The following is a 24,141-nucleotide window of genomic DNA, read 5'->3' on the forward strand; positions in this document are numbered from 1 at the left end:
GTAGTAATAATGAGACCGACTTTTTGTTAAATTCGGTTTTAAAAAAAAAAACACAACACATAAAAACTTGAAATTTTAAAGCATGTTAAAAATTACTTTATTTTACATAAGTTTCTTAAAAACACGAAGTGGAGAACCACGAGTGGCAATTGACGTTAAATTCAACATTCTTGCATACTGGAAGAAAAACCAGAAAACAAAATGGAATCGGCTCTATGAAATCCCGCAAGAAGTTAATGGTCCAGCGTTCTGCAGCGTAAAAGTTGAGCATGATTTCTCTAGATTCGCTTCGGTTTATAGCCATCTACGTACTCGCATTTCAAATGATTTCTTAGACTATCATATTGGTATAAAATAATGTAGATTTAATTGATAAAATAAAATTTGTTTAAAAAACAGATATTTGAAATTTTTGTTAAGAATATTTCTTATTCTTTTAATTCTTAAATCTAAAATCTTTTATTTGTAATAATAAATTTAGAAAAAAAACGGTTTTTTTCTATACATTCTTAAATTGCCCCAACGTCATCCTAAGCCCCATCATGGAGTAGTTTTGGACAATGGAAAGTTTTCAAAGTAAAAAAAAAAAAAAAAAACAAAAAAAAAACAGCGATTGAATTTGAATTTGTTCGATTGTATTTTATTATAACTAAATAACCAAGAACTAAATTAATTTATCTTGCAATAATAGTTCCACAAACTGTAAGAAAATGGTACCACCATTCTTCAAAAGTGTTCTAATGTTTATAACTACATTTTAAATATTCACAAACATAAAAAAAAGATAAATACATAAATATATATATATATATATATATATATATATATATATATATATATATATATATATATATATATATATATATATATATATATATATATATATATATATAACACAAATACACACAAAATACTTAGCAAATTTTTGAATTAAACAGATCGACTGTTAGATGTTAAAAGAAAAATGTGAAATGTTTTTTATCAAAGTTTTTCAAAATTTTTATTCTAAAATTTACGCAGCCACCAAAAAACTGTCTGATAAGCACAAGTGAACACTTTTTAACAGTGAGGCCGTCAACATGTCAAATTTTATGTTATTTTTTTTAATGTCATCTTGCAACCTTACATTTCATATTTACTTGCTCAAACTCACATTTTCTGTTGATGAAAAAAAGCTTTCAAAAAAACATTTTAGAAATGCCCATTGAAGACACAAATAACTTGTGAAACATCTTTTGATTCGTAGAAATGAAATGTGTTGAGTTCCTTTTTCACACACGTCGATGAGGCTCCTAAAGATTCTTGGGCTGCCTCTCCTTTTTCGTCTACCTCTCCTTTTTCGTCTCTGTTTCCACATCTTGCTTTTCTTTGCTTTTCGATATTTGTTTTGTTTTGATTTTAATTAATGCACTTAACGAAAACTTCAACCACAAAGCCTAAATAATTAGGATTTATTTTAAAAGCGAATGCTCTGACTAATGTTGAAAACAGTAAAAATGCAGGATAAATATCAACCAAATTGTTGTGAAAATAAAGAGGTCCATCAATAGATCACCGTTTCTTTTACATTCGCTACAAAAACGATTATCAAACGGTTATCTTCTTAAACATAAAGGTGTAACAAATCTGGAAACAAAAAATCAAGATTTTTTTGCCCCAACTTCTATCAAAACAAAATTAAAAAGGAAGTACTTACAATCAGCAACGAACAATTAACGAGAAGAGGAAAGGAGAAGACAGTTGATATAAACAAACCGCCAGAGTCAAAGAAATTTTCACGAGAGAATAAACTGTCATACAAAAAAAAAAAGAAAAAACAAAACTAATTACAAAGTAAATGCATTTAAGACTCTTATACGAGTCTCGTTCAAGTTTACATACACTTACATGAAGACACAAAATGCTCATTACAAACAAACTTATTTCTAAAAAAAGATTTTATAGGGATGTTTCAGAAAGTTCCTACATTGCTCATCTCTTGCTCATCAACTCATTTTTTACATATCTCTTCACACTCATGCGATTATGCAAAGTAAAACCTCCAACTTTTGTAATACAGTCATAGCATAGAACAAAAGCCTCCACTCTCAAACTATTACATTAAAATTTTTGAGCTTTTTAAAATATAAATAAAACTTACTTCCAATGTTGAGCAGCAGTCTCGTTTAGTTTTTCTGACATTGACACCAACAGCACTGATTAAAATTTAGCAGAGTTAACAAAATCCATTTAAAAATCTAACAGTTAATAAAACCCATCCAAAAAAAGAAAAAAAAAAAAAAATCCGTGCAAGTACTGACCAAGGCCTGTCGACTCTTTCGTTTTTACATACACTGCCGCTCACGGAAGTTAGGACAATGGAGATTTTTTCAAAAAAGCAATATTAGCATGTAATTACGTTATAGAATTTTTGATTTATATTAATAAAAGTTATATTTTTTATACATTTTCAATATAAAATATATTATTAGTCAGTTTTATGTAATAAAAATTTACAAAAACCATTATAATAATTAAATTTTCTTTTCGTCAAAAAAACCACCCTTTGATTTAATAACTGCTTTAACTATTCTCGGCATTCTTTCAATTAATTTTCTAATTGTTTCTTTCTGAATATTAATCCATTCCTGTTCTATAATGTTCCATAAATGAGATTTTGATGTTGGACATACAGTTCTAATTTTTCTATCCAGTTCATCCCAAAGTAACTCAATGGGGTTGAGGTGTGGGCTTTGGGGAGGCCAGGTCATTACACGTAATACATTTTCAGCTTTTTTTGATTCTAAATAATTTCTACATAACAATGCTGTATGTTTAGGGTCATTATCATGCATCAGAATAAAATTATCTCCGATTAATCGAAGTCCCGAAGGGATCGCACTTGTTTCCAGGATATCTCTATAATGTTCTTTTCTCATTATACCATCGATTTTACGCAAATCTCCCACTCCACCCAGAGAGAAACAACCCCAAACTATCACAGAGCCTTCACCATGTTTTACTGTTGGAACCAGACATTGAGTTAGCATTTTTTCTTCAGCAGATCTTCTGACGTAAACTCTTCGCTTATTTCCGAAAACTTCAAATTTTGACTCATCGGTCCAGAGTACTTGTTTCCATTCATCCATCGTCCAATTTTTGTGGAACTGTGCCCAACGGAATCTCTTCTGTCGATTACCTTTTCGTAGATATGGTTTTCGGATAGCAACACGACCATGCAAATTAGCTTTTTGCAACCTTCGTTTGATTGTACTGACAGAAACTTTTTTTTCTCGATCACAGTTGAAAATAGCTGTTATTTGTGGAGCAGTTAACATTCGATTACGTTTACTGATGACTTTTATACGACAGTCATCAGTTTTTGTTGTTATGCGAGAAGGACCTGGACGATTTCTGTCTTCCAAACTTCCAGATTCTCGATATCGACAAATTGTATAGCTAACTGTTGATTTACTAAGATTTAATTTTTCAGCTATTTTTCTAACTGTATAGTCTTCTTGAAGCAAAGTGAGTATTGCTGCCCTTTTTTCTACACTTATTGGCTTACCTTTAGGCATATTTTTTTCAATATTTTGAATTTACACTAAAAAAAATAAATTTAATTACACCTTTTTATATATTTTTAAAACACTAACACAAAATACACAAAATATCTGCATATAAAAACTCAGTAAACAATAGAAATACTAGTTAAATGACAAACTTAAAAGATTTGAATCAATAATGTAAAATACAGGTTCATACGTGAATTTAATATGTTTCTGGGTTCTCTGTTTATTAATTTAAAATTTTTTTACTTTTTTACTGACTTTTACTTGCGTGTACAATTTATGTTATTTTAATGTATTTACATTAAAATAAACTTAATTTAGAACTTTTTTATACAAGTTTTATTTAACTTGATTAATTTTTATATAAACATGAATTTTACTAATATAAGTTAATAATTTTATAACGTTATTACATTTTAATATTGTTCTTTTGAAAAAATATTTTTTGTCCTAACTTCCATGAGCGGCAGTGTACTTAAGAGTGTAATCGTACGCGCAAAGCATTATGGGATGTCCTGGTAGTATAGAAGTTAAACAACAACAAACTTAGTTGAAACTGTTTTCTGTATTATCTTTGGTTTTTCTACAATAGATAATTATCTTCATTATTCAGAAATGCCTTCATATTGCGCATCGATAAACTGCACAAATACTAGTGGAATAGCTCACAAGAGTGTTTCATTTTTTCGTTTTCCAAAAGACAAAGATAGGTACGTACTAAGTAGTCAATTGGAGTGCCTAATTGAATATTTTATTCCTTAATAAATAATTCTCTGTATTTTATTTTTTTTTGTAATCTTATCAGTTTTGTTTTGAACGTTGCACAATTTTAAATTGAACATTGTACAACGAAATTTTTATAGGGAGTAATACAATAAAAGTTTGACGATAGACGTTAAAATGATTAACTCATTACACAAATATATTAGGCAACAAAAATTACATATTATTGATATTACTTTTATTCTACAGGTGCAAGAAATGGGTTATAAATTGTAGAAGAGCAGATTTAGATGGAAAACCTGTCGAAACTTTGAACAAAGATTATCGTTTGTGTAGTAATCATTTTGAAAGTTCGATGTACTATTTAACAAACAACGAGGGAAAACGTCTTCTCTATAATGCCATTCCTACTATATTTAATGTTTCAAATCCACCACAATCTATAGGGGGAAAAAGAAAACCACCTCCTAAAAGAAGTCCTTTGCCTTCTAAAACTAAAAAAATACAAATTGAAAAAAATATTAGAATATTTGAAAATCCCAACATTCAAAACAATCAAGAAAGTGTTGACATTACAAAGTATAAAAAAGTGCAAAATTCATTGCGTACATGTCGTGTTACAATAAGCAGGCTTACAAAAAAAATAAAACTATTGGAAAAAAAAAAGCAAAAAAAAATTTAATGTCTCAATTAATCATATTTTAGATTTATCTAGAAACTTTCTTTCCAATGATCAGCAAAAGTTTTTTGCAAGTCAATTAAAAATGAGTTCCCAACATAAAAAAGGTAGACGTTGGACAATATCGGACAAACTACAAGGACTACGACTTTTTTTTCATAGCCCACAAACTTACAGAATTTTAAGCTCTATTTTTTCTTTACCGAGTAGCACCACTTTGAAATTATTTCTTTCAAGAGCTTATGGAGATATGCAAACTGGATTCTCACAAAAGTTGTTCACTTTACTAAAACTACGTGTTGATAATATGAATCAACATGATCGTAATTGTAGTTTAGTATTGGATGAGATGGCAATCAAACAACACTTAGATTATGATAAGAGTACAGATGTTGTTTTTGGAATAAAAAATAAGAAACCACTGAATCAGGCTCTAGTTTTTATTATCAGAGGTATTGCCACTAAATGGAAGCAACCAATTGCTTATTTCTTTAGTAACTCAACTGTTTCAACAGTTAACCTTGCTAAGTTTATTCAAGAAGCTATATTAAGAGTTCAGGACTGTGGATTGTTAGTCAGGTGTATTGTGTGTGATCAAGGATCAACCAATATTGGAGCACTTAAAATCCTTGGTTTTTCAAAAATGAAATCTTGTATTCACTATCCATCTTTCAAAAATACAGTTCATATTATCTTTGATCCCCCTCACCTAATTAAAAGTGTACGTAATAATCTTATGCGACATAACATTGATATTGGTGGTAATATAGTCTCATGGCATCACATTCGTATGCTGTATGAGGTAGACAAATGCAACCCTATCCGTCTTGCACCAAAATTGACTGATAGACATCTTGATGCTGGAGCATTTCTAAAAATGAAAGTTAATCTAGCCACACAAGTGTTTAGTCATCAGGTTGCTACAGCATTGTCTTTGTGTGTCACAGCAAATGTTTTACCACCAACTGTATTACAGACTGCCCAATTTGTTGATAAAATTGATACTCTTTTTGACCTGATGAATTCAAGTAAGCTTCATGCAGATAAACCTGCTCGTTGTGCTATAACAGCAAAGGGAAATAATATTTTACTGTTAAGGGAACTACAAACTTGGATTAAGAAATGGAAGTTTTGTGATGTAAAATCCCAATCCCAGATAGCTAGTCATTGGGGGTTAGATGTTACAATAAACAGTATACTGAAACTTTGTCAGGAGCTTCTCTCAGAAGGATTTCATTGTGTTAGCACTTCTCGCTTTAATCAAGATTGTTTAGAAAGTTTTTTTGGAACTATTCGAAGCAAAGGAGGCTGGAATGACAGACCAACAGTTAGACAATTTCGAGCAGCTTACCAGAATTCTTTATTGTTATTGTCAGTAGAAACTAGCAAATCTAATAGCAACTGTCTGACAGAAACAGATTTTAGTGTGGTATTAGATATTAATTCTTTATTTGAAAATGTACAAAAAAAAACAACTAAAGAAGAATGTTTATTTTTTGCTGACAAAAAAAAAATTAATCTTTTGAACAGATTTCCTGTTACAATTCTTATGAAAAAAAATATTGCACAAGCACATACGGATTTTGCTAACTTGTTAATAAAAAGAGTTTGCTTGTGCCAACAGTGTGAGGTAGTACTTTGTCATGAATTAGTAGATATTACGATAGCTAGTAAACATGGTTTGGAAGTCAATAAACAAACATACAGTCAAAATTGTTCACCAAATTTGTTATTAGTATCATTGATTTGTCATATGGAAGCAGTATTCATGGAATTTATTGAAAAGTGGCTTGATACTGAAGACTTAGCTTTTAAATTATCTTCTAAAATAAAAGAAAACTGTACTTTTGACTTTTTATTTAAATATCATATTGAACATGCTTTTTATTTACAAAAAAAAATAGTTCTTACCTTTGTCATTACGAGAATTTTTTATTTTATTAAACTGTACAATCGTGATCTTTGTCCACGAAATAAAAGAAGTGATAAAAAGATGAAACGTTTGCTACACAAATAATTTCTATTTTAAAATATTGTATGAAAAATTGTAAAAATTATATGAAGTTGTATAGTTAAGTTCTTTGGTTTTAAAGTTCTTCGGTTTTAAAGTTCTAATGGTTTTAAAAATCTTTGGTTTTAAAGTTCTAACGGTTTTAAAGTTCTACGGTTTTAAAGTTCTAACGTTTTTAAAGTTCTAACGTTTTTAAAGTTCTAACGTTTTTAAAGTTCTTCAATATTTTTTAATTTTAACAATCAGTTAACTCCTTTTCATTATATATAATTGTGATTTATTTTGTTTTATTGATGTTGTGTTTGATTATGTCAGTTTGAATCTGATAACTTTTTTTTTAAATACATATTTTGATTTAAATTTACTGAATGATAAAATATATATTGTCAAAAAAGATAATTCAGACCGATTACTCATTAGTAAGTCAATTTGATGATCCTCAAATTAAGTTTCAAGAAATATTTAATACTATTGTTATTATTATAAACAATGGTACTTACAGTTTTAATAGGGAATTTCCTTATAAGTCGAACCGAAAATCTATTTCATAAATTTTACGTACAAAAATTTGAAAGTAATCGATCACTTAGAACATTTAAAACAAAAAGTATCTTTAATCAAAAAATTGTTTGTTATTTGTTTATGATTTGTTATTCTACCCGGGCATCCCACAATCCTCGGCAAAAAAATTACATGTTTTTACGCGAGTCGACAGGCCTTGGTACTGACTATCGCTATTATCAATCTTAAAAACTTAATTTAGAACTTCTGAAAGAAACTTTTTAAAAAATAGTAGATATACACGAACAGTCTTTTCACTAAGCTCTATGTTGAGATGCTCGCAAATTATCTTAAAAGTATCATTATATTTACAGCACTTCAAAAAGTATAAAAATAGAGATATTAATAGAATAAAGAAAAAGATATAAATAGAAAAAGGTAATCAAATACTGTTTATACCGGTGTGTAAGCTGACTTCCTTTTTTTTTTTTTAAATGAAAATAGTAATTTAATGTTTTATAACTGATGCCTAAGCTTGATGCATAAAAAACTCTTCTATCTTCTATCATTTCCACAAAAAAACTTCTTTTGTCTTTTTGCCCCATTAAGCTTGATGCATAAGGTTTCCACACAAAACTTCTTTTGTCTTTTTGCGCCAATAAGAAACTTTTTAAAAAATTTTAGCAAAAAAATTATAGCTGTTCAAAAGTTTTTTTTAAATTGCTTTCACTATCAAAGCTACACAAATCATTTTCGGCACTGTACTTTCGGCACCGAGAAAGTGGTTTTTGGAGTATAAACCGCGGAACAACGAACGCATAGCGGATGTATAAACTGAAGCTACTTTTTTTTTTTAACCCATTTTAAGGCGAAAATTATAACGGTAAGAACTTTAACTCTTCTAAATAATTCTACAGTTACTTAACAATATTGTTACTAAAATAATAAATATTTAACTAGTATAAAATAATGACCATCTATAAACTCATAAATCTAAATAACTTTAAATTATAAACTGCAACATGAAAATTTAAGAGTCTTTGGTTTTGAAAGAAATCTATTCAATACCACGACAAGCTTGATTTGTTCTTGAAATGTTTCAAGATGTATTAAGGCTTTTTTTTTAGTGGTCTTGTAATGTGTCGATAATTTCAAGATAAACAAGACTTTACAAGACTTTTCAAGACTACTAGAAACAAGACTTAACAAGACTTTCAAGACATGACATATTTAGTATTACATTTGGTCTTGTAATACTAAATATGTCATGTCTAAAGACTTTACTCTTTAGATTTGCACTGTTGATTGACTCACTGTCTTTTATTTACAAGCTACTTGATTTATATTAAATTCGTGAAATGTTAAGTTTACATTGAGATTCATTTTGGTGATCATTTGAAAGCTGTTGCTGTGGCGTAAGTTAAGTTAAGAATGCTGGTATTTTCATGATAGCAAGTAAAATGTAAGTTTTGTTCAAATCTCTTCTGATCACATAGCACAAGGTCAAACCTTTGAGCTTCTCTTAGATGTTTTGCAATTCTCTGATCTTATAACATTTCTTACAACTATTTCTTTAAACTGATATGTTAATGGATAATTCATTTGAAAAGATCTTTACAAATAATCTTTAAGTATAGCCCTTTCTAAATACTTAGGCCACAGAATGTTTTAAAGGAAATAATTGGTTCTTAGAAAATTTGTTGCTATTTTTAATTTGCAAATTCAAAGATATCTGCTATGCAATGATACCTACTGTGTTTCTTGATGTCAATGTTTTTTTTTAGTCAAGCAGGAATTTACATCATTTACAGTCAATGAGAAAGATATAAAAGGAAGGAAAATGAAAAGATGCAATATCAACAGGAAGGTTTTGTTGTGTATTTATTGGACCAGATTGATTATATATCAAATGTCTTAGATGTCACATTTTGCCCCCAGCAGGGGAACATATCTGTCTTTAGATCTGGCAGTTCCTACCATTATTAAATATCAAATATACTAAATATATTCAATATCTAAGTCTTATTCTTTGTAAAGCCCAACATTGTTCAAAAAAATGTTTTTTAAAACGTTTTCATTATAAAAGAAACTTTCCAAACCATCTTTTTTAAGGACAATTTTTTCTTTTTTCATTACAGATGTTTGTTGAACAAAATTTTAAAGTTTTTATATAAATGTTCAATGCATACTTTGATAAGAAATAAATGTTCAATGCATACTTTGATAAGAAATAAATGTTCAATGCATACTTTGATAAGAAATAAATGTTCAATGCATACTTTGATAAGAAATAAATGTTCAATGCATACTTTGATAAGAAATAAATGTTCAATGCATACTTTGATAAGAAATAAATGTTCAATGCATACTTTGATAAGAAATAAATGTTCAATGTATACTTTGATAATAGAAAGTTAAATGATTGGATCAGTAGGACGTGACATACTGTAAATTGTTAAAACATGGTCAAACTAACAAACGATTGATTTAAATCACTTAAAGCAAAATGATTAGAATAGGCCAACATACTTGGAATCGTTATTATTTTGTACAACACTACTCATTCTTATGTGGCAAAATTAGCCAAAGAAATGTTGGAATTTTTCAAAGTTTCAAAAATGTTTGATAGGAATACTCAGCAAAAGTTTTTGATTGGAACACTTAGTACTCAGTCCACTCAGAACACTTAGTGCTCAGGAAAAAAGTAATTACAATGTTCTACTTTCTAATCATTTTTGGTGGCCTGACATAAAAAGAAGACAAAATCATTATAATATTCATAAAAAAAAGCAACTTACATAAAAAAAAGAATATAGCATATTGAGTATTGTGGTATTTTCGAGTTGAAACAATCAATAAGAACAAAGCCACATGAAAGAGCATCAGACAAATCATCCAAAGATCATTGTATGGTAACTAAAAATAATGCATAGCAACATCAACAACAACAACAACAATAATAAGTGATGATAACAATAAGTGATAGCAGTATTAACAATAAAAGCAAATAGTGCAATAACTCTGCAGTATTTCCTCGCGAGGTATGAAAATATAAAAACTAATCTTACTGCTTTAATAAAATCCCAATAGGTGTGAACTTGCATTACTAAATCAGGCATTTCTTGAGACAATTTTGGTCTGACAGGATTTTCTGTAATAAACTGTTTTGAAATTTCAGAATGCAAATCTTTCAAGATGCTTGAGAAAGAGCTAAAAGAAAAAGAGCTTAAAGAGCTTATATAGAGAAAGAGCTTAAAGAAAAAATAAACTGTTTTGGAATTTCAGAATGAAAATCTTTCAAGAGGCCTGAGAAAGAGCTTAAAGAAAAATTCCAACAAATAAAACAACAAATACAAAAAAAAAAGAAACAAAATTATAAAAAAAAACAACTGAAACCGAAAGTACAAAAATTTTGGCTCAGTAAAAAACCGAAAGCTCAATAATCAAAATTTGAGTGAAACCTAAACCAAAACAGGCTAATTTTTGAAGACCAAAACAATCCCAAAGTAACATGAAACAACAATTTTACATATACCGTATGCCCCATAATTCATTAGAAAAACTAAACCTATGTAACATGCAAAAATATGTATTATTGGTGAGTCAATCATACTTTACCTTCATTTTTGTTGGCTAGTGTTTTAATATTAACTACTAAAGTTTGTATATTAATATGCCATCAATTGGAGCCAGACAACTATGTAAAACTGAAGAAAATCATTTTTGGAAAACCAGTTGATAATCTAGAAAAATTTCCACCAACAGATGAGGCATATTTCTATCTAAATGGAACTGTTTACACCAAGAATATCTTCATTTGGAGTGACACAAATCCTCCAGTCATGCCAAAAAGTTACATAACTCACCAAATTTGTGCGTTTGGATAGATTTTTCAGCAAAATTATTGTTCCACCATTTTTCAATGAAACCAGGACTATTGATGGTGATATCTATGTTATAGCACCATGAGGTTCCATACTTGAAAACTCATCTAAGATGTGCATCTACAGTATACCAACAAGACAGCGCTCCGCTGCACTTAAAGAGAAATATGCAACGATTTCTAACAGAGACCTTCACAAATGATTTTGTCATCATTTTTTCATGCAGCTCTGGCTACTGTGTTTAACAGATTTATTGCCTTGCCTTTTCTGGTTTTGGGGCAATCTAAAACGGTTGATGTTTATGCCTGGACTATCTTTAACATTTGAAAATCTAAATGCTTGAATATCAGACCTTGCCTAGCATATAACTACTGAAAATATTGGACCAGTGCTTCTGTCTTTTATTGATTACCTTCAATTAACACTGAAAAGTGATGGCGGACATATTGAATGATTTTGACAAACCCAATTATTATGACATTTACCACTCAAATTTGTTTGATTAAATAAATATTTAGAAAAATAAAGTAGATTTGTTCTTGTAGTGACTTATGGGACACATGGTATTTAAACTATCAGTAATGATTGCAATCGAATAAAAAGTAAAACATGCGAAGATATTTTAATATTTGAAGTCCACTTAAAGAATGAGCTTGAGAATATTAAGTAGAATCAATCATGTGACATGTTTTTAGTTAAAATTACTGCAACCGTTATAGTCAAAAACTAATTATGTCCTCAAAACATTAAAACACAATTTAATTAGAAAATCATCATGATCCCGCACTAAATTAAAAACAAGTTATCTGAGCATTAAAAAAATTCTCCTAATCAAAAAATTTGGCTTGAACCAAAATTTCAGCTGAACAAGTAAAAAGTTGTCAAATCAGAATTTTTGGTTTCAGGTGAAACCGAAGCTGAGAGTTTCCATCCGCTGATTACAAACACTTTTAAGTTTTAAAGTAATCAAATTACTGAAATGAATCAATAATCATTTTATTTGTTTATACTGATTGCACATTTAAAAATGCCCTCAAACTTCTAATAGTATAATTGATAAAAAATATTATGTAAATATATATCATGTTAATAAATAACAATAATGACTTGAAAAACCTAAAGTATTTGTTACCTCAATAAATCTTCTTTTGAGGCCATTACAAAATTGAAAGCCAAGACTTTCTATGATTATTAACTAAATAAATACTAAATAAATACTAAATAAAGAGAATTGTTAAAATAAAGAATTGTTAAAATAAAAGAAAATTGTTAAAAGCCTTTTTATAGAAAGTTTAGGGAGAATTTAAAAAAAAAATTTTTGTAACTGACAAAAGGTTTTTAATACAAGTGAAACTAAAGTGACACCAATATGACAAAATATTTTTTGTTGATTGGAATTCTTTCATTTGTGGCAATCATTTGTTGAAAGTCAATTTAAAATCTTCCAGCCAATTTATATTTTTCAAACTTTTTGAAAAAAAAAAAAAAAAAAAAAAAAAATGCTTTTATGCAATATAAATCAGTAAAGAAATCAATAAAATCGAAGAAAAAAAACGAAGAAAAAAGTCAGTTCATATAATAATCAATTTCATATATTAAGCAAATAAAATTTTGCCATCAACAAGAGTTAAAATCAATTCATAACAATTAAAAGATTTATAAGAACTATATCTACAATTATATATAATTATATTTTTATAGAACTGAAATTTAGGCAAATAATAAAATCTTTGGTGCAGATGTAAAAAAGTTTCATAAAATAAATAAATAAAACACAGTTTACAAAATTTACTTAAAATTTCAAAACTTACTAGAAGACAAATAGAAATTTTTTTTAAAAGATTGTAGAAAATTTTATAGAACAATCATTTATTTTGTTACGCAAAAAAGTAGCCGGGTGGACAAGTTTACTAAACAAGATAAAAAAAAAATAATTAAAAAAAAACACATCTACATTCTTAAATGTAAAAAATGCTTCAATAACATATGTAAAAAAAAACTAACAACTAAAATTGTCGATATCCTATAGAACTTGTTACAAGTCATAACTCTATTTTCTTCTAGTCATCCTGCATGACATAAAAGTTTCTCTCTTAAAATTTCTCACTCACAAAAAAAATTTCTCACTCACAAAAAAAAAAAAATGATCCATAAACAATTCTTTCACTTGTTTTTTAAAATTTAGTTTGCACTTTGCACTTGGTTTAAATGCTGGTCAACTCTAAGCTTTTTTACATATACATTTATATAAAAAATCTTGAACTCATGAATAAAAAAAAATAATTTAATAAAATTTAGTAAAATAAGAGGCTTTCACATTTCAAAAATTTCTGTCTTTGAAAAACTTTTAGTTAAAGCCACAAGATCTAAATCTTAAGTTTTTGTGTAAAATGGTAAAACTAGCTTTGAGTAGAACATCTGCTTAATCAAGTTGTTGCTTTTTGACAATACTGATAGTAAACTACCAATATTATATAATAGCAAAAATTAAAACTAAGCAGAGTAAACGAAAAAAAAAAAAAAATTTAAAAATTCTTTAAAATGGTTTAAATTTCCTAAACAATTTATTTTCAATCATATTAAAATATATGATAGAAATAAATTTCTTTCTTTCTTTTCTTTTTTTTTTTTTAGATTTGACATTGCGAAGCTTCTTTATCTCCCTTCTGCTTCAAAGAAAAACTACAAAAAAATTTTTTTTCATATGTTTCTAATTTAGAATTGGGTATCAACATCAATATGAATCCAAATGAAATTAATATAAATGCTCCTATTTCATAGTGCCCAAATTTAGTTCCTCTGAAGAGTGCATCTACAGCAGCATTAAAAGGGATTCCCAGCAGAGCACCAATAGATATGAACAATGGAAACGTTAAAGAAATGCCAAAGTTAATGAGGAAATTAAAAATCACTCCGAATAATGATGTTCCGATAAGAAACTTCCACGGTATGTTATATAAATCCACCTTTTCATAGTGGTAATAATCCATTATAAGGATTATTGGCCAAAATAAGAGCATACTTAATGCACCAAGAATAGAGAGAAAAAGTGCAACTTGACAGCCACTTGGTGAGCCCATTACACGTTTAAAGGACACCTAAATGATCATACTTATTTAACTAAGTCATCATCATCATCATCATCATCATCATCATCATCATCATCATCATCATCATCATCATCATCATCATCATCATCACATCATCATCATCATCATCATCATCATCATCATCATCATCATCATCATCATCATCATCATCATCATCATCATCATCATCATCATCATCATCATCATCATCATCACATCATCATCATCATCATCATCATCATCATCATCATCATCATCATCATCATCATCATCATCATCATCATCATCAAAGAGAAAAAAAAAAGATGACTAAACCTGATATAAGGCAGAGCCTAGAGCTGCAAGAATTACAAATAATATCCCAAAAGAGTCAGGGTTTCCAAATCCCAATGTGTAGCTAACAAGAATAATTCCTCCAACAGATAGTAAGATACTAGCAAGCTAAAAATAAAAAAGAAGTAAAGCAACTGCATCGCTCCTTTCCATTAACTATAAATAAACAAAAAAAATTTCCTAATTTTCCTTTATTTCAATAAATATTAAAACTTTTTCTATGATATTCCCACATTTTGTCTTAACTTTCTGAAAATTGATCAATTTTCTAGACACTGCTCTTTTTTAAAGGTTTTCAGTTGTATTGTTTTTTGTTTTTTTGCTTCAAATTTTTTAAAACGACTTTTTTCAGTAAATTCCAAATCAAAAACTGCATCTTCGTTTCATTTTTGATGGTTTTCTAAAACTGTTTTATTCAAACAACATACTGATGACGCAACAAAAATAATAACAAAAATGATAACAAAAATAATAGCAACAATAATAATAACAATAATAGCAATAGTAATGATAACAACAACAACAACAACAACAACCCTCTGCCAACAGCTGCAGATCTCAAGAATGCTTTAGATAACTTCAGGGAATTTGACAAATTTGAGCATCAAAAAAAAAAAATTAAAATTTTTGATGAGATTTGAGATCTATTTATAAGTTTTGATAGATTTTGATTTAAGCACTTTTTTTTTTTTTTTTTTTTTAAATAATTTTTAATAAGCAGTAGCTTACTAGAGGCATTTTTTGTTCTAGTTCTCAAAGCACTTAACATATGCCTCAAATCAAAGTTTTTTACATATTTAGAGGCTATTTACTATAGATTTATATAAAATCTTGAATTTCAAACAAATGTGTCTCATTAAATTGATAAAACAATTTGTCAGATTATTGGTTTGTAAAAAGAAACTAATTTAATATATTAAAATCTGCATAATTTTTTTGAAAAAAAATTATTTTCATGAACCTAAAAAGAGCAAGATATCATTTATAAAATAGAAGATGTATCTTGAACTTGAAGATAAGCCATAATCTTCCAGACTGTGTGGTGTTAGGAATAATAAAGGAGATAAGAAAAGATGTTGGTAGAACTGGTATACAGATGAACACTTATGATGTAGATGTTAGAAATAGACTCTGTCAAGTTGGGGTTATTCATAATAGAGGAATACTAATATTACATATATAATATATTTCTTAACATAAAGAAGCGGCCATATTAACACGCGTACTATTACAGAATTGAATAATAACTTTATGGTCCGTAATTACAATGATAAATGTAACTGCCATGTTAGATGACATCACTCTAACAGATTCCATTATTTGGATAGCTTTTAAGATGTTAAAAAATGTAAACTCAAGAGTGGTAAAATATTTTTGAAAAAGATATTATTGTCCTGGCATATCTATGTGAAGTGTAGTCCTTCAGGAAACTTTTTAAACCTGTTGTGCATGTTAATGAAGGACTCTCTAAAGGTCATTAAGAACATGTTTGACCTAACAGCATTTGATTTGGGGGTTGACAATGTGATTATATTAAATATCGTTCAAAATGTAAAGAAGAACCATCACCATCTGAACATCCTTTTCTATTCCTTCATCACAATCAACTGAAGTTTATCTCGGTTTTCAATGTGAAGCTTATGAACATCATCTCTGGATTGTTTGAAAGTTGTATCGTGGTTTGTAAACTTGGGAATCTAACATCAATGAAATACCCTAAGAAAATCCTTCGATAGAGTGATAGTACATCTCAATAGAAGTCCAGAAGGAGTAAATTTAAAATTCTGAATAAAAATCAAAAAGGATTTTTTGGTCTTGAAGATTTTTTTATTGACTCTTGTTGCAAGTAAGTTAAATCTACTTATTAAGGCACAATGCTTGGTCTACACTTAAATATAAAACAAGATTTGTAGTATATAAAACAGAAAATATTTGTTATTTTAATTTTTTCAAAATAGCATTTTTTTTGAAAAAATTTGAGAGATCCAATGTAAAAATACAGAACTTTCAAAAATATAAAAATAAACAAATTTTTTTTATGGAAAAAGCATCAACATTTTTATGATTTTCAAAGAAAAGTATCTTGTTTTGTTTTGTTTTTTTAAATCTGTATCCATCAATTTGAAAAATCAAAACACAAAGAGTGACAAAAATCAGTCTGTATGTCTGTATGAAAAAAGGTGACCAAGTATTGAGTGAAACCTAGAAGGTAAACACTCTGCAACTAGTTCAGAAAGATGATGAAAGTGCCATTAGTTCAACTTCAATGATGAGAGAGTGACATTAACAATGTGTTTCTTGCAGCTCTGTGATAGTAAAACAAAAGTTCTGCCACAACTTTACAACTTTGAGACAATTGCAATCAAACCTCTTACACATTTTTCTACTGTAAAATCTCAGAGGAAAACTCAGAGGAAAAGAAAAGCATCCACTGAGCGGAGTTCAAGACTCAGCACTACAATTAATACAGGAAACCTCACAAACTTCTAAAAAACTTTGCACTAAATGGCTGCAACTATTGGCAGTGGACTTCCTCACTACTGCACTCCTGGAGCTTGCCATAAAAATCTTAGAAGAATGGCTGCTGCAGATTTCATTGGAGCAGAACAAGTAGCATCAGCACTTTTGGCATTAAAAAGTGCATCTCCCAATAGTAGAATTAGGATTAGTCAACCATATTGAAAGTTCTTGCCCTTTAATTTTTAATAATGTTAATACTTTAAAAAATGTTTCAAGAAAAGATAGGTATTCTTGCAATACAAATATACTTGTCTGAATATTTATTTTGAGATTTATGTTTGTAATGTGTCAAGTATATATTGATGCAAAATGATAATGGTTTGCAAATTACACACCAATTGGAGCAGAGGAACAAAAATTCACACCAATTGGAGCAGAAGAACAAAAATCTATTTAGGTGCACAAAAGATATAACAATTTAACTTTAGAACCCCCTCATTTTGTTAATCTTCCACAGTTTTAGAAAAACTATCAAAAAATTAAGATTTAAAGCTGTTTTTGAATCATTTTCAACTGTTTATATTTCATGTTGACCTACTAGATAGAGTGGTTAAAAAAACTTAGACGTAAAAAAAATTTCAACAGAAAAACTCTAAAAAAGAGCAGAGCAGAAATTGTAACAACCATGAACAGTCAGTTGATGAAATAAATTAGAACTGTTAGCTGTTGCTTCCATGGTCTTCAAAGTACTAGGGTGCATTCATAAATCTAAAGAACTCTCGGTTCATTTCAAAACAATTTAGAAATAACCTCATGGTGAACAACAACAATTAAACTTAAGACTTTAACTTTTTATTGATAACAACTACAGCCAATGTAAGTTAAAGTTTTTGATACAAACTGCTATATCACTTTCCCCCCCCCCCTCATTCCCATGAGCTCAGTATGTTAATTGTATAATATAACTATTTTTTGTAACAATTAAACATAATAACTTTAAAATGAAGTAACATAAAAATTATATTACCCTCAATATGTAGAAGTTATCTTTAAGAAAAATTAAGGATAGTATGTACACAAAGCAGCTCGATGAAGAAAATACTGCTGTGGTTGTGCCAGGAAAAAGCTTTTCGAGTGATCTATAGTACAGGTAGTTAGTAGCAAGCCAAAGAATACAAAATGGTAAGGTGTAGCGTAAAGAAAAAAGTAGCAGTCTTTGTATGCAAAAACCTTGACTACCAAATATTAATCCACTTTCACTAAAAAAAAAAAAAGTACAATATTTTAAATATATTACACCAATAATATAATCAATAAAATAATAAAATGGTCATAAAATGACTGATCATTGTTACATCATTTATCTTAAAACTTAAAATTCAATTTACGTAACAAATAATGACAAATGTTATAAGTTATTTCTACAATATTAAAACCTATAATTCAATTTACGTAACAAATAATGACAAATGTTATAAGTTATTTCTACAATATTAAAACCTATAATTCAATTTACGTAACAAATAATGACAAATGTTATAAGTTATTTTTATAATATTAAAACTTATAATTCAATTTACGTAACAAATAATGACAAATGTTATAAGTTATTTTTATAATGTTAAGCATAAATTTTCAGTTAGAATTTTCTGATTATTATAAAACTTTTCATTTTCCAATAATTATTTTGGTATAATTGCTAATGGGGGAACTGTAAACTTAGCAGAAGAAAAAATATATATTATTAGAAAATGTTATATAAAATAATTTGAATTTTATGAATGTCTAGGACAATTAAAAGTCAGTTTATTAACAGTGGTCACTCTGTCCTGTTGGCCTACTATTACTATTTTGTAAAAACATAAAGTGCCATTTGAAATATTAGTCCATGATTGTCCTTCTTACCTTAAAAGACTTGGGATAAATTGTGTTGATCCACGAAAAATTATATGTTTTGGCTCATAATAAGTAAATATTTGTATTTATCTTACTTTCTTAATAAAAATGTCATAAAAAGTTGTTTGCTTAATGATATTATCAACATTAACCATCATCATTATATTTTATTTATTTATTTTTTTTTGTTCTTTTTTTTTTATGGGAAAAATTTAGATAACTCTAAATGGGGATTGAGATGATAATTGTTAAAGAATCTTGTGTACCCTTGACCAGCATAAGATATTGTACCTTTGACTGATCCATATTACTCTTTGATTTTTTGCTTTGATTAAGAGGCCAGTTTTATGAAAATTATAAAGTTTATCAGATGGCTGTACATTATAATGACTCTTACTTGTAAAAACCAATGGAAAGGTCTTTACCACTTTGTTATTAATTACATAGCTGTACTTAATTTCTGTACACTCATAAGAGCAGAAAAATATATAATCATTTAATATGTTAATATGTTTTACTTTTAAAATGCCAAGGAGTTGGTATTTTTAAAGGTTGGTATTTTTTTTGCAAGAAGATCTAATGATGAGTTATCTCTACATAAACCACAGCCAACAAAGTTTTGACAGATTATCTACATTTAATAAAGAAATCATAAAAAGTGTGTAAAAAAGTTATAAAAATCTTTTAGAACGTAATCATTTTGAACTATTAAACATTTGGAACTGTAATTAAACAGTTTTTAAATCATAGTTTTAAAAGGCAAAAAACTAGTAGGAATATGACTAGTGCAGAACAAGGCAATAGTGTAATTATGATTACAGCCATGATTAATGCTACTAGAAATAGCATCCCAACATTACTTGTATTTCCATGTGCTAAATTATTGAATGGCGTTCCTCCTAATGTATGACCTTGAAGAAGTCTTTTATCAATGGATAACCATGAAAGTTTACTATTAAGGCATAAAACAATTTTCAATTGTGGTGATTTGATCCATTGAAGGTTTTTTTATAACTGGATGGTATCTTTAGGAAATGTTGGTAAACCGGTTACAATTTATGATATATCTTACCTTGTTCCTCAGGGTTACCCTTGCACTTGTATACCAAATAATATTATTAACAACTTTAAATGTACTGGGTTTTTTCCTTTAAGAGAAGAAAGGCAACTATTACAGAAAAAGGTGAAAAGGGAAATTCAAGCATTTTAACTGATACACCTGTAATGAAAATTATTTTATATTTAAAATCTAATAATGAAGAACTTCTAATAATGAAGAACTTCAAATACCCTCTTCAAAACAAATAAAACCAAAACAGAATATTTTTAATCAACAGTCTGAGATGAGTTTAAATGATGAAAATTCTAATAAAATCAATTTTGGAGTAAATACACTTGATAATGAATCAGAAAAAATCAAGAAAAATGAAATTGTTTCAGGACATTTGAGAGTGGAAAAAAACACTCTTGACATATGGCAGAAGTTATTGAATTTGTTGGTTTACAAAATTAAGTATCTTAATTGTCGGTCATGGATCATCTAGACGCCATTATGTTTGATATTGATCTGACATCTTTTACTGTACAGTATACAACAACTATTAATTCACAATTTTTAAAACTAAAAAATACTTGTAGTTCGGTTTTGAGAGATTTCTAAGTGACAAACCTATTTAGGGGAGATTTGTGTACCTTGAGCCAGATTTTTGATATGATCACATCATCACCAATTACTTCCTATTGATATCAATATAATTACTTCAAATATATAATTCCATTAAGCAAAAAGGTTTTAAAATCGGTAATCCTAGGAACAATGAGTTCATTTCTAATTGCATCTCAATCAAAGGTACAATCAGGAAAATCAGAGATGGTGCCCCACAGGCCATTGGTTGAAATATAATGATTTGACCCAGGTACAATCCCCATATTGTACCATTGAACACTTAGCTACTTTATCAAAACACTCAAAAATGATATTTCTTGGTTGAATGAGAAAAAAGTCAGAAAATTTTTTGTGCAAAATATGAAAAAATAACACAAACTTTGACTGGCTGAAATTGATTCAATAGTCTAGACAAAAAATACAAAAAGTGGTCAGGGGTACACAAAAGGTTCCCATACATAACTGACAAATGATTTCTTTTGGTGCCCAGTCTCAATCATCTACTTAATGTTCAAAGCACAAAAGAAAAAAAAGAAGCTAAACGCTGCGTTAAGCTACTGAAAACATAATAGATAAACAAATGATTAGACCTTAGGATTTAATTAACCAGTCTTAAACTGACTTTTAAATATCCTAGACATTTATAAAATTCAAATTATTTTATAATATATTCTAACTATTCTTATTTTTCATTTGCAAAGTTTACATCATAAAATGAACAACATACCTTTTTTTTTTTACATAAAAAAAAGAAGAGTTTAGAAAATAGAGGCAAAACATACCGTAGAAATGATTTTAGCCTGAATGCTGATTTTTTGAAGATTAAACTGACCATATAAACTGGATATGTTATAATCATAAAACAAGTTGAAAACCAAGTGGTGAAAAATGGAGCTTTAAAATCTGCTGAAAATGCACTTTTGCCAAATTGTGTGGCCCCTGTGCTAGAAATTGAAATGAGCAACACTATAACAATTCCTGTTACTAACTTGAACAATGAGGCAGAACACCCACAGAAGCTTGTAGAAGAACTTGGAATGACTAGAAAATAATAATAATAAGTAGCAAACGTGAATTTATATGACAGTAATTAGTCTTATTGCTTATAATAGGAAAAAGAGGAGATAATTTAAGTGAGTGCAGTTTAAAAAAACTTGTAGAACAGTAAAACAAATACTCAATGATGATTTTTAAATTAAGATAATATAAACAAAAATGACAAAACAAGTTATAAAAATATATTTGGTTTTTAACATAATTTAATTTTAATTGCCACAAAGGTACAAAGTTGCAATTAAAGTGAAAGCTCAATGATCTTTTAATTTTTTTTCACCAGAGAGAAGATTGAAAGGGTTTTATTTATCCAATTGTGTAATGCAGCTTTAACAAAGAATGAAAGTCAAAAACAATATCTACTACAGCTTTTATCTCAAATCTAAAGATAAGTTCGAAATCCAACAAAAGCAGGTCTCAGTTCAGCTTTTAAGAATAACAAAATTTTACATTAGATTATGTGATTTAATAGCTTTATTCATATTGTTAAGGCCAAAATCAGTGTAAAATCATGAAGTAAATTTTTATCTATTTCCAAAGCAAAAATGTTGATCAAATTAATAAAAATGAGATTTTAATTTGAAACCTTTGTTACTAAAGTCTACAACATTTGTTTGTCAAAATAAATAATAATAATAATAATAATAATAATAATAATAATAATAATAATAGTAATAATAATAATAATAATAATAATAATAATAATAATAATAATAATAATAATAATAATAATAATAATAATAATAATAATAATAGTAATAATAATAATAATAATAATAATAATAATAATAATAATAATAATAATAATAATAATAATAATAATAATATAATAATAATAATAATATAATATAATAATAGTAATAACAGTAATAATAGTAATAAATAAATATAATAATAATAATAATAATAATAATAATAATAATAATAATAATAATAATAATAATAATAATAACAACAACAACAACAACAAAAACAACAACAACAACAACAGCAACAACAACAGCAACAACAACAACAACAACAATAATAGTTTATATACTCAAAATTATATTAGTAAGATGCTGGTCTTTATTTTGGCTCAAGCACTACCAAATATTTAACTGAGTATTGGCTTAACATCATTTTTGCTTTAGAACTTGTATACAAATATACATCATCTTTATATATACACAGCATACAACTATTATTTCTACTTTTTTATAAACAACATTTTTTTTTTTTTTTATATATGAAACATTTACAGGGATAATAGACTTATGACTGCTTTTTTAGTTAAAATAGTGAATTTCAATTTAATCAAGTAGTTAATCAAATAACGTTTGTTTTAAGTAACAAAAAAGGTCTAGTCCAAAAGAACAATTCGAAAGAATAACCATAAACAATATAAAAACAATTATAGTTCAACTATAAAATTGATCTTAAATATATATATATATATATATATATATATATATATATATATATATATATATATATATATATATATATATATATATATATATCTGCGTGTATGTGTGTTTATTTTGTAAATGTTCCATACATACATACCACTATTTACAGTAGCAATCTTTTCGTCAATTATCTTTATAACTTCATGATAATCTTCTTTTTGATCTTCTGGATGCGAATCAATATGTAGAACACTACCACTATGCGAATGGTCAATTAAACTTTCCTTAGAAAAGTCTTTTTTATCTTCGTCTACGGAACTCATTGTGTAATGGGTAACTCTAAAAACAAATAAGCTTTTACTAATGTCATTAAAAGAATAAGCTTTTAAATTTCACAAGCCAGTTCTCCAAAAAAAATAGAACATAAACTTTTTCAAAAAAAGCTGATAATGAATCCAAAAAGCAAAGGACCAGTTTTTGTAATTTACGTAAAATATTGCTTATAGCTATACGACAATATCGGAAGCATGAAGAACAAAGATAAGTTTTTGATTAAGGTATATATTCACACTTAGTAACTTTTTTTTTGTGCGTCAACTTTTTTTTTCAATGTTATTAAAAATCGTTAAAAGAATGATGACGAAATAGGCCACCCAGGATGTTTAAAATCATAATAAGTTCAAGCATTGACATCAGCAAATCACTTCGTTATGAATACATGTGTTTCGAAGTAAATGCTTGTTTGTTTTTTGTTTTGTTTTCCTCTTTCTTGTTGTCGTTTTGAGTGTGTGCGTAATTATTTCGAATTTTTTCGCGCTTTTTTTCATTTAAAAAGTTGGTGTTTTATTTGTTTTTTTTAAAAAAATAATTTTGTTTACTTTTTGATTAACAAAAATTTGTGTTG

General features: G+C 27.7%; 2 protein-coding genes and 1 long non-coding RNA gene across 4 annotated transcripts; all 3 read right to left on the bottom strand.

The window, feature by feature from the left end:
- Nucleotides 1-974: 974 nt before the first annotated feature.
- LOC149887970 (transmembrane protein 18-like) lies at nucleotides 975-12,699 on the bottom strand. 2 transcript variants are annotated; one of them, XM_090087469.1, is made up of 6 exons: nucleotides 12,482-12,699; nucleotides 10,534-10,675; nucleotides 10,264-10,381; nucleotides 2,141-2,195; nucleotides 1,697-1,790; nucleotides 975-1,436 (listed from the first exon to the last, which is right to left on the bottom strand). In XM_090087469.1, the coding sequence occupies exons 1-6, from the start codon at nucleotides 12,505-12,507 to the stop codon at nucleotides 1,326-1,328; spliced, it is 546 nt and encodes a 181-aa protein (XP_089943595.1). In that variant the 5' UTR covers nucleotides 12,508-12,699; the 3' UTR covers nucleotides 975-1,325. The 2 variants fall into 2 exon arrangements, with proteins under 2 accessions (XP_089943595.1, XP_089943596.1); XM_090087470.1 differs by lacking the exon at nucleotides 2,141-2,195.
- Nucleotides 4,330-8,678, bottom strand: LOC149887971 (uncharacterized). Its single transcript, XR_016452513.1, has 2 exons — nucleotides 7,465-8,678; nucleotides 4,330-4,768 (listed from the first exon to the last, which is right to left on the bottom strand). It is a non-coding gene; the product is annotated as an uncharacterized LOC149887971 (long non-coding RNA).
- A 1,149-nt stretch (nucleotides 12,700-13,848) lies between the features above and the next one.
- On the bottom strand, nucleotides 13,849-23,773 carry LOC145188817 (solute carrier family 35 member F4-like). The gene is made up of 5 exons (XM_090088166.1): nucleotides 23,395-23,773; nucleotides 21,576-21,834; nucleotides 18,259-18,490; nucleotides 14,754-14,879; nucleotides 13,849-14,447 (listed from the first exon to the last, which is right to left on the bottom strand). Exons 1-5 carry the CDS (start codon nucleotides 23,558-23,560, stop codon nucleotides 13,980-13,982), a joined length of 1,251 nt encoding a protein of 416 aa, XP_089944292.1. The 5' UTR covers nucleotides 23,561-23,773; the 3' UTR covers nucleotides 13,849-13,979.
- Nucleotides 23,774-24,141: the final 368 nt, after the last annotated feature.

This window comes from Hydra viridissima, unplaced genomic scaffold (genome assembly GCF_058129835.1).
Source record: "Hydra viridissima isolate aposymbiotic clone 2 unplaced genomic scaffold, HvirCarnegie_v1 scaffold_5, whole genome shotgun sequence".
In the NCBI taxonomy this organism is placed as follows: Eukaryota; Metazoa; Cnidaria; class Hydrozoa; order Anthoathecata; family Hydridae; genus Hydra; species Hydra viridissima.